We start from the raw sequence: 12,096 nt of genomic DNA, 5'->3' as shown, positions 1-12,096 counted from the left end.
TTTTTATATATAAGTAGTTATTAAGTCATAAAATGACTGATATATTTTTATCTAAAATATCCTAATAAATACTCCTTCATTCAAAATTATAAAGCATTAATATAAGGCATTTTTTGTCTTCCACGGTGTGATGAATATGGATTCTTCAAAATTCTCCTAATTGGGGATTTAATTAATAGCGGTTTTTTTAATTGAGACATCCTATTAAATAAAGGCAAACATAAAAAGAATATGCAATTTTAAAGGCCATTAAACCATTTAATTGGGGTGTTTATCAGTTAAAAGTACTTTGTAATTTTACATGGAGAGAATATATTGAAATTACTGTCTCATGCTTAAGGTGCATTCCATACGCATTAAATAACGACCAAGTTCAAGGTCAAAAAAAAAAAAAAAACTAGTGACCAAGTTGAAAAAAATATTTAAAAACTTGATCACCCAGTTACGTTTCCTTGTAACGTGCATCACCCTCAATTAAGAAATACGGTTTACGAATTAAGAAATTTAGTTTAAATTAATTAAAGATTTTAAAATTTTAAAATGAGTTAATAAAATATTTGATCTTCAAGTTTGCCTTGATTTTAGTTTTAATCCTTTAAATTTCAAATCATAAATTTTAGTGCCTCAAGTTTCTTTTTATTTATAACATTTATCCCTATAATCCAATAAAAACTTGAATAATTTTGCTTCTTGAAGGGCCAAAACCTATAGTTTAAAACTTGAAAGAACCAAAACCAAAATAAAGACAAATTTAGGAGAAGTTTGTATTAAACCTTTTAAAATTTTAAATTTATCATCTACAATGTTCATGATTAGATGCTGTTTAGTTATTTAAAAATTTGTTTGTTTATGAAATATCGAAGAAAAGGATATTTAAGGGGGTAAAACCAATTAATGGTTTAAACAAATGACCTTATTTTAGAGACTGTAGGAATGGGATCATTTTCACCAATAAAAATTTCTGTACGAGAAAGAATGTTTCTTTTTCACAAGGGGAGAAAACAATTAAAATGAACAGAAACTGTTTAATTCCCTGACCCTGCACACCTCAACACTTTACAAACAAATCCGTGGCAACTCTAGCCCTAACCACTTTTTTACTTCTTCAAAACAAGTCCTCTCATAATCCAGCTAGTCTTTAAACAAATCCAATAAATATTTTCCTTTTTCTCAAGGGAGGCAGACCTTCTCATCAGAACCCAGCAACTATGGACACACTGTACAAATAAGCAACTGACTGCAACATATCAGTTCTTGAACCATCTTCCAAACTAGGAAATCCATGACCCTTAATTCCTGAGATGCTCATTGATTATAAACAGAATGTGTTCAGGAATTTATCCATCAAACTTTGATTTCAGTAATACCTGAATTGCCAGGGGATATCATTACCATCTAATAGGCCTTTCCGTCGGATTCTCTAGAGTTCAGACTTTGCCTTCTTCCACCATGACTGAATGAACGAAAAAAACTCTATTACACCAGATGACAAAATCCTCATCTAATCTGATTCTTGCCTTCTTAAGCTCATAACCTCAGAAGGGGCCACATTTTCATCAGCTAGCTTAAATAATTCCCCATTGCCAGAAAAAAGTTGGGCAGATAATGAAGGTGATAAAAGTGCAGAATTGCTACCTGCAAATTTTCAACACATGCAGAGTGAAATGCAGTATATCAATCAAGGTCCAACAGAGTAGCATGACGATATTGGCAATAGAGTTGAGTGGTAGGATCAGATTTTCAGACCTCCAAAAGAAGGGCTTCTCTCATAGTCCTTGGACACCTGCAATAAAATGGTGCCAGCAAGAACAACAATAAATCCACATATGTCTGATGCAATATCTGCAACACTTTGGCCCTCCCAATCCTGTGAACACAAGGTGGTTTGATATTGAGCGAATGATTAAGATTTATATATCATGTATACTTCAACATCCTCAGCATAACGAGGTGGTAATACCTTAAACATTATTACACTGGCTAAGATTGTAAGCGTAGTGAACATTACATAATATATAGGAGACACAATTGCAGTGTTGAAGGTGTCAAGAGCCTGAAAAATTAGAACATTCCTTGTTAAACGAGGAATATTACTTCAAATGTAAGACTTCAAAGATAGTGAACTATACAAGTATAAATAAAGCAAATTTAACAAACAAATGCAAAAACATCATTTGCAGCAAGATATAACAAAAACCACAGAATAAATATTTGGGTTGGCTATTATTACCAGTGAAAGAATATTTATCAACAAAAATTTGCCTATCGTACATATATGTATATGCTAGAACTTATAACAGAATTAATCATGGACTTGGTTCAACTGAGGAGTGCCAGATTCGATCACATGACTATCGGGTGACACTATATTGCCTCATGGAGCTCCATCCTATGCTCAAGATCTCCAGGGCATTCAAGTGATCAAGTTTCCAGCACTGCCCTCGGGATCAAATTTCTGGCAACACCGGTTGGCTAGAGACCCAGATGTGATACCATTTAATACATGATGAACTGTATTTATGTTCTTAGAAGTATACCACATCCACAGCACACCCACTACACTAATCATATTTCCCTAATCATAGACTCCCCCTCCTAGGAGTTTACTAACTTCATAACCTCCCCCAATAACAGATCTAGTGGACATTGAAGCTTTTAAGTCCGTTCTTCTTGTCAATATTGTGTGCCTTCTATATTCAGTCTTCTTGTGCCTTGAGTTGTGACTTAAGTTCTACCATGACCTCACTTTGGCACCCATTAACTGGAAAAGTCTGCCAATGGTTCACATAGCAGTGCCGCAGTGCAGCGTCTTTGCATCTCAATATCCCTATTTTCTTTCGTTCCTAATTAACCTCGGCATTATGACTGGGTACAAAAGAGAAGGAAACAAAATCAGCTGCAATAATGACCTTTTTCTCAGACTTCACACCATAATTCTTCAGCCCACATTTTCAGTACAGGAGGGGTGTCCACAAATTCTTGCAAATTTAATCCACCCATCCCTCCCCCTGGGGAGTACTCCCAAACAACAAAACGAAAACAAAAACCAAAAAAAAAAAAAGGAAAAAAAAACATTAAATTTGAACCACTTAATGGTAAGCTTTCACTACTGTAAATACACCCATTCCTATCAGTTATCCAGACAACCCCTCACCACAATATCAATGATGTGAATTATATCAATTATCAAGACTATCAAAAGCTTTCAGACTGAACTAGATACTTCATGTGCACTCATGCAAGAGAACTGATTCAATATTTATCACGCTCTAAAAACAAAGCACTTTGTAAGGAAAGATCAGGAAAATCATGCATCGTCAAATTTGTCTCCTTTTGCAGATCCTGCTTCCTTTATCTCTATAAGAGTGGAAATTATAATTTACACATATTTGTTCATTGTTATGGGAAGTTTCCAAAAGTGCAATATTGATATTACCTCTTTTTTGGTTCTTTACAATTACAACAGTAAGAGATTCCATCTTAAGGATTCCTCTAATGTCAGGACTACCACAAAAAGGTCATTAACAGTTAAGAAAATAGGTATATATTATATACAAGGCAAAAGAGCAGTTTCATTGGTTCAGAGAAGTTCCAAAAGGAGGCTAAGGCGACTGGACTTATTTCAAGGCACAGAGAGTAACTAACCTTATTGAGGTAATTCATTTGAGTAATGACGCATGTAACCACAACTAGCATAAAGAACCATGTTTCAGGGTAGATTAATTGATTCACCCCTTCAAATGTCAACTTCAATGAAGTTCCAAGGGCTTTAACGCTCATCACCTGAAAATTTGTAACAATTTCATATGGATCAGTCACAGAAACCAGGGGTGGTAAAGAAAGATTCGAACATGCAACTCATCCTTCCAGATTGAGTGCACATTGAGATGTATAAAAAACTCCAGACAGAGAACTCTAACGAATATTCAGCAGTCATTGGACCAGAGAAAGATTCTTCACATATACATCCCACTTTTCCCACAAAAATGGAGAGATGAGAGAGTCAAGGAGTAAAGAGACGTGACAAATTTGAGCCCTTGTAGTAACAAAAATTAATTTGCATACAGGTTAGGAATCTTTTTATGTAATGCTTTATCAGAACACAGGTGCCAAGATAATCAGATCACCTTGAAAATGAGATCAAGCCAGAAAACTGAGGAGATATTTTCAGTTACTTACAGAGAGAGAACCCATCAACGAACAAATGCCAGTAAAAATTAGCACATTGGTATGGCCACACCGTGGTGCAAAATGGAAAACCAAAATGAAGACCAATACTGCTACAGAGCACACATATACCAGAAATGCTGCAATGAAAGAAATACCAATGTTAATCAAGAACTATAAAATAATCAGCTTTGAATATAAACGGCACTGCATTATAACCTGGTTGGGTAGCCAAATTCCATATTTCCTGAACAGATGTGATAGTACGCTCCTCAGGTGCGTGAAGGACAATGACGACAGAACCAGCGATGCACATTACACAGCCCAACATTCCAAGTGGGTGCAGCCTCTCTTTCAAAATGAAGTGAGCCAAAACCGCACTAGAGGATAGCATTCATATTTCATATTCACACGTCAATGGAGAAGTAACAATGTTAATTTACAATGTAATACAAAACACTTTCAAATCTTAATTAAGGGTTAAAAAAAGTAAGGCAGCTACCTCACAATGATACTCAGTGCACCAAGCGGTGTAACTAGAACTGCTGGGGCAAATGCGTACGCAACAAAGTTTGCAACCTCTCCAACAATCACTAAATCACAAACCATACAATAACATAGATTCTGCTAGAAGTCAACAAAAGATTAAAAGCCCATGGCCATGATAATTACCTATTATAGTAAGTCATTAACAGCAGTAAAGATGAAATACTAGAAAAATAGCTTGGTTACTCATTTCCAAGCATAACCAAAGAGAATAAGCAATGCAATGACCTGGACAAGCATTGGAAAATGAGAGGGAGTACTAAATCCAGGCTCTAGTAAACAACGTAAATTGAAATTGGTTCAACTTTAACAAGCATCAAAATCAAGAAAATCTAATTAACATCACATAATTATTGGGTCAAATTAAAACCAATAAAGAAACAAGAAGAAAGTTCAGCTCAAATAACTAGGTTAGAAAAGAATAGAAATTCAGAAACATCATTAGGTGCTTACTTGTGACCATTCCTAACCACCAGAGAGGCTCCAACAGATAATAATACCCTCCAACACCTATAAGATAAGAAATGAAACCACGGATAACCAAAATAAGCACTTATCACCCAGTTAAAAAGAAAGGGAAAAAATAACGGGAAAAAATGCATATTCACCTGCTCTGACACCAGTAGCTGCAGCTGCTCTTCTGAGACCTTTCTTCTTAATGATAAAGCTTGCCCCAATGAACCCACTTGACGCCAGCGCTAAAATGACACCTTTCAGATTCTCCTTTGACATCCCCATGTCGTGAAGCCGTCAATTTGTTTCTGGATTTGGTATTTTCTTCTTCTTCTTCTCTTCCTCCTCATCGATTGACGATTAGCTCCAAAAAGAACTTGAGCTTTTCAGATCATCTTCGCTCGATTAGCGATTCCGGTCAGTCTTCTTTCCTTAGCAGTGAAAAGTTGTAAAAAAGATACGGTGAATATGCTGAAGCTGTGATACACCAAATGCCTGTGTGATCAAACCCGTATGGGCTCCACTTGCTTCTATAATTTTTTCTCACCAACCAAATTATATTGCCATCGAGAATGAACATAACTTCGGGTCAAACATCTGAAAGTCTGCGTAGCCCGCAAACAATGCAACGTGATCTGTTTACCACCCCCCCTTTTTTTTTTTTTGACCTGATGATCTGTTTACCTTCAATGCGCGAGAAATGTGAATTGCACAAAACTATATAACCAAACATTTTACCCCTTTTCACCAAAAGAGAAGATTCCTTTTTTTTTGGCCAAAGATGAAATTTTTGAATATTGAACTGTTATATTTTTCATGGTTTATCAGTGTTCATTTCTACAATATATTATCTCCGGTTATTAATATAAAAACTAGTTGACTAATTTAAATAAATTATAAAAATTAATTAAGTTAGATATTTATAATAAATAAGTGTTGTCTTTTCTAAAATATCTTTACTAATCAAGTATATTAACTAGAACTACTATTATTAATTATTGCAAAGACTATTTTAAAAATAACAGTAAATATAAAAAACAAAATAGATTGAAAAAACAAATATACATGGAAAAAAAATTAACGAATATACGTTTATGACCTCATAAGTCGACCATCTCAACTAACTACTGCCAAAAAAAAAAACTAGGAGATTAAAGAAGAAAATTGGGTAGTGGAACTTGTCACGGATTATTTTCTATTCTTAAACAACTGGAAAAAACAAAATTCAAGGCATAACAAGTCATCAGTGTATTAAAATATTTTATAATTTATAATTACAAAATCAAATTTAATTTTTATTTTTAAAAAAAAAAAAAAGTAACAGCCTACGACCAGCAAGTATTACTGTGGCATCTGCATTTTAAAAAAAGAAAAAAGAAAAAAAAGGACGTTCATTCACACGTGTAAGACTGGAGCGTGGTTGGATCGGAACATGCCAAGGGAAAAACAGAGTGGAAGCATCTAGGATCACTCAGAATGAAACATTTGTCACGTGTCTGGCGTGAGTGGTTTGATGTGGACTTGCCTTACGTGAATTATCACCGTTAGTGGGCCTCATCGGTCCCATCAGGCCCAACGTCGGTAGGGAATCGTCCAAGTCGGGAATCAACTATTACTCGAGTTTTTTTTTTTTTTAATGCCATCGTAATCACTTAATTGTTCTGAAAATGATGTTGTATAAATAAATCCAAGTCGTGAATCAGCTATTACAACTACAAACAACCCATATTTATTAATTGGGAGAAATTTGCTTAAAATATTTTTTATTACTCCTCCGGTCCTAATTATAAAACCCAATTGACTTATTTGAGGAGATTAAGGAAGTAAGTTAAGTTGGTTATTTATAATAAATAAGTGTTGTCATTCCTAAAATATCATTGCTAATTAAGTATATTGGCTAAAACTATCATTATTAAAAGGATTATCTTGGAAAAAAATGCATAAATATAAGAGACAAAATGGATTGGGTCTTATAATTAGAACTAAATAAAAAGTCAAATTGGGTCTTATAATAAGGACCGGAGGAGTATCATTTTAGTGGAGAAAAAAATACAAGCAATTTTATACATGTCAAGTTCAAAATAGATGAAGAAGTGAATTTAAAATTAAAACAATAAAATTTAAATAATTTAATTCAAATTTAGGAGATTTTCTTATAAAAAAACATAAGCCATACACTTCACTTTCAAATTCAGGTGATATGGACTCTGTATTCATAAACTGAAGCAAGCCCCCTGGGGGGGTTTTATAGGGTTCCAATTATAACAAGCAATAAATTAATTATTAATTAATAAATTAAAAGCAGAGACTGTACACGTAAGCATGTTTGTCTAATTCAGATGGAATCCAGAAAAGAGAAAGGAATTTGAAGGAATGTGAGAATGAAATCACATTCTGGAAGGGATGAGAGGAGTGTTGTTCTGCAAGTAAGCACAAGCAGCACCAACCCCACTTCCAAGCTTCACAGGGTATCCCACATCTCTCATTACCATCTCCACTCCAGCAAGACATCCCAATAGTTCCAACTGTGAAAACAAATTTCAATGCATAGATTAAAGTTTGTTATGCAAATTATTTAACCATAATAAGCAAGAATCAACAAGTCAATGATATAGTACTATTGTATGTATTTGGTCAGCCATAATATAGGGGGAGAGAGAGAGTGTGTGTGAGAATATGCACAAAAAACAAGACAAATCTATTGACGTAACTAGTGTGAATCATGTGAATCATATGAAATCTGAGAAATAACTCATATTGTTGGGGCCGTTTGGTCTAACTGACACTAAACACCTCTTTAAGTCTTATTTAAATACAAGGTTGTGTATTCAACCCTTTATAAATATGATGGGTGTATGAGTTCCTTTTTCAGAGTAAAGGATGACAAGAAAAGACATACTGTTCATAACTCATGAATAGTATAATATTACAATTTTTATATTATATTATATTATATTATATTTTTGTTATTGTTGGGTAAAAGTATTTCATAAGTTTATTTTCGTGAGAAATGATTAGGTTGGGCTAGACATTGTCTTGGCCTCCTAATGCCTTGCCAACCAGATTCGTCAAACCAACTAGGTCTCTGTACACTTAATCTCCAAACACTTAGTATGTACATGTCTACATTTACATACACACATATACATATAATTAATACAAACAGACAAGGATGAAATGCATGGATTGATGGGAGATGGGGAAATTAAGAATACCTCATCTAAGTTGCCAAGATGACCTATTCTGAAAACCTTGCCAGCAACTTTGTTAAGTCCAAGGCCTAAGCTAGAGTTGTATCTCTTCCATGCCACTCTCACTATTTCAGCACTATCAATGTAAGGAGGAACAAGAACCGTAGTCACTGAATCACTCTACCACTCCTCCTTCCGTGCGCAGTTCTTCAAACGCCATGCCTCCACTGCAAGCCTGTATTATTTCTACCACATTCAGAATCATCCATAATTCTTCAAAATGATCCTTACTATAACTGAGGGCCCATTTGTTTATGGTAAACAAAAAGCTAATTGGAAATCACTTATCAAAGTCAATGGCCTTGTAGTCTAGTGGCATATAAACTCCTCTTATAAGTGGGAGGTTGCAGGTTCAATCCCACTTGTAACTTCAGACTGTTAGTGCCTGTCCCTTTAATTTTAAAAAAAAAAAAAAAGGAAACCACTTATCAAAATCAGTTTAAAATGGTTTTTCTTCCAGCAACTCCTACTGTAGCTAATTAAAATGTTTAAACAAATGGACCATAATTGATGCATGGGAGACCAGTTATATAGACCGTACTAAATTCAGACATGTCAAATATGAACTTTTTAAAAGGCTATAATAACATTAATAAGCATATCATGTGCTTACCTGGTTGCTTCTCCCGAGCGATGGTGTCTGGCAATCATATTTTCAAGTCCTTCCTAGAAAATGAGATCAAGAGCTGCTCTGAGACCATACAACAAATGGATGGAAGGAGTGTAAGGCCAGTAGGTTCCCAACTTGTAGGACTTCAAGTAGTCACTCCAGTCAAAGAAAACTGTGAGTGATTTTGCAGTTTTTGAGGCCTCTAAGGCTTTTGGGCTTGCGCATACTATGCCTAAACGAGTAGGGAGGGAAAGAGCATTCTGAGAGCCAGTCAGGGGAACATCTACTCCCCATTCATCCATACGAAAATCGAGGGCACAAATGGAAGATATTCCATCAGCAAACAGGAGGGCTGGATGCTGATATTCAGCTGATAGTTCAATGCTCCATGTGAGATTTATCTTATGGATAATCCACGGAAAGAACGGGCTTGGGGAAGTTTTAAAAAAATTAAGCTGATTAGTATTATTTGGATGACTTTTGCACTTTCTGTGAAATCAGAAGGATGAAATTGTTCAATGATGCAAGTAGTACGACTAAGCTGTTTCTTTATCGAAGAAACAGGGAATATAATTGAAAGTAAACCAATAAAAGAAACGAAAAAGAACATAAATGAGTATAGAAAAGCTGAAAGTATGCAAAACAGAGAAAATGCAAGGATTGGTAAACTTATAAACCAGGAAAAGAAATTAAAATAACACAAACTCAACAAGCGATAGTGAAACTTCTGTCAAGCTCTATTACAGTTTCTAGAATAAAAATAACTTAATTCTTGTGGCAGATCATTTCAACTCAAAAATTTAAGTTTTTAAACAATGCCTCATTATAATTCTGACCTCTATCATTGAAGAAGAGAGAAGGGAATTAGATGGAATGCTCACGAAGGAGGTTCCTCACTTCGGCCAGGTTATTAATGACTCCAGTTGCTGTCTCATTGTGAACAATGCAAATTGCCTTTATGGTGTGTGCTAATCAATCCAAAGCAAACTGCACTGGCCAATTAGAAAAGATACAATCCGATCTCCCGGAGACAATGTGTTTGTCAGTGCACTCTCCCATGCACCAGTACCTACATCAAAAGAAGACCAAGCCATTCAAGAAGAGATATGTTATAGGACACATTGGATAAACATAGTATTCTCGTACAATAGCTATATTTTGTTCATAGACAAGCATTTCTCATATCAAAGCTCCAAGAGAGTCATACAATCTTTTCAGTAAACTGGGTGTGAAAGGCTAATGATCACGGTTTTAGGTCAACCGTAAAATTTGGCCTGTCCATGTGTAAAAGTTACCGGTTGTGGGAATAAGAAGTGAAGTTCCAGAAATAGTCCTGAAAATCTTCTTCACATCCTCAATCAGATTTATATTACGACAAGATTCAAATTTAAACTCTTATGGATTATGAGTTGTGTAGTATAATCGACGAAACCAAAACACATCTACGAAACTATTCAGTTGAAAGATAGACATTTTTTTTTTATTGGTATTATGGTCAAGTATCATCACAACATTAAAATTATTTTCAAAAGCAATTTTGAAATATTTTTCACTTTCATCACTTAAATACATTTAGAATTTCAATCTCAAACTAATTTTTCAAAAAAATGAGTTATCTACTCTGCAAATTTAATTATCCCGTTTGCATAAATGATATTTTTACTTTCTATTACAATAAATCTTTCTTTTGAGTTGAAGGGCCTCACAACGTGAAGAATTAAAATTCAAACTTTTACGGGAAAAGATGTCCACATTCCGATAATCTACTAAAAAGATACCTATACATAGCCCCAAAAAAAATGTTTTGTACTTTTGCGAATTCTCTTTCCATGGAACAAGTTGAGGAAAGCAATAAGACAAAGAGAGAATAGAATTTCGGCCTCATTACCGCACCTCATTTGTGGGAGAAGACCAGGCCACACTCACCATAAATCCTTCTTTTTGTATTTTTGTGAATTACCCTTTCCATCTTTGAATTCAGAGCCCTAGATTCTGCAAATGAATCTTCAACTTAAATTTAGCTAAAATGAAAAGAGGGTAAAAAAATGTGAAACTTTTCTTACAATAAATCTCAAATTATACCGACACAGGTTGGCACAGATGGATGGGGAGCTGTGTCTCTTAACCACTCTCTCGGGTTAGAGGATGGAAATAGAGCTGGCGTGCTTGCAATAGTAGCTCCCATAATTGGGTCTCTGCAAGTCCCGAGAGATTAGTCTCCTACTGCTCGAGTGGGGGATATTCTAATGTTTCACTAAAATAAATCTCAAATTATTAATATCATTCATTATTTATCTATAAATGTCTTCAATTTTAAAGGATTTATTTGCATATAACTTAAAATTTGAGGGGTATACAAAAATAAAATTTAAGGGTTTGTGAAATTGATGATTTGAAGTTATCTACATGTATGGAAAAATTCAGAGAATCATGCTGTAAAGTTTCAAAGGTTATAAAATTTATTTACCTATGACATGAAGTGTGGGGGTTTTATAATTTAGCCAATTTTAATCAACACTAGTTTTAATAAGAAGTAACGTTTTCTTGGCATATCTCATATCCTTATTACTTGAAGCGAAGCAATACTTAAAATGGACGGTCCAAACTTGATGTTTGGATGGTGTTTTTTTTTTTTTTTTTGCTAAAGACCTTTGTTAATTTATGATGTCCATCTTTGTTTCTATTCATCGTAGGGTTCATTTTTCATTTTCAAATCACTTTTCAACACCTCGCTTTCTCCCTTTTTTCCCGTGCCACGGAAATCCCCATTTGTATCAAATATTTAAAAGATATATTATAAACTACTCCTCATATTCTTAATATAAGACATAATAGTTAAATTAGTTAATATAATACTTCTTCAATCCTAAATATAAGACTCTTATATATAAGGATCTTATATTTTGAATCGGAAGAATATATCTTTTACAAAATACTTAAAGTATTTTTCTTAATTTTCTACCATCCTCTCGGTTGATTATTGTTAGAAAAATATCAATAATTTGAGGAAAAAAACTGATAAACTTGTAAAATAAATCTTACATGCAAGACAAATGTTAACTCTTCAAT

The 12,096-nt window shown here is 34.2% G+C and overlaps 1 protein-coding gene and 1 pseudogene across 3 annotated transcripts; both read right to left on the bottom strand.

Moving 5' to 3' along the window:
• Positions 1-921: 921 nt before the first annotated feature.
• LOC114748981 (probable magnesium transporter NIPA6) lies at positions 922-5,700 on the bottom strand. Of its 3 annotated transcripts, none has more exons than XM_028937445.1 (9): positions 5,322-5,700; positions 5,167-5,223; positions 4,670-4,760; positions 4,387-4,547; positions 4,180-4,307; positions 3,646-3,783; positions 2,009-2,053; positions 1,747-1,867; positions 922-1,635 (listed from the first exon to the last, which is right to left on the bottom strand). In XM_028937445.1, exons 1-9 carry the CDS (start codon positions 5,449-5,451, stop codon positions 1,502-1,504), a joined length of 1,005 nt encoding a protein of 334 aa, XP_028793278.1. In that variant the 5' UTR covers positions 5,452-5,700; the 3' UTR covers positions 922-1,501. The 3 variants fall into 3 exon arrangements, with proteins under 3 accessions (XP_028793278.1, XP_028793277.1, XP_028793279.1); XM_028937444.1 differs by having other exon boundaries at positions 1,961-2,053; positions 5,322-5,697; XM_028937446.1 differs by having other exon boundaries at positions 1,961-2,053; positions 4,670-4,791; positions 5,322-5,340.
• A 1,789-nt stretch (positions 5,701-7,489) lies between these two features.
• On the bottom strand, positions 7,490-11,212 carry LOC114748983 (serine--glyoxylate aminotransferase-like; annotated as a pseudogene).
• Positions 11,213-12,096: the final 884 nt, after the last annotated feature.

Source organism: Neltuma alba, unplaced genomic scaffold, assembly GCF_004799145.2.
Source record: "Neltuma alba isolate B1F8T4 unplaced genomic scaffold, ASM479914v2 tig00005882_pilon, whole genome shotgun sequence".
Taxonomy (NCBI): domain Eukaryota; kingdom Viridiplantae; phylum Streptophyta; class Magnoliopsida; order Fabales; family Fabaceae; genus Neltuma; species Neltuma alba.
The sequence above is the reverse complement of the archived record's forward strand: the minus strand, read 5'-3'. Positions and strand labels throughout refer to the sequence as shown.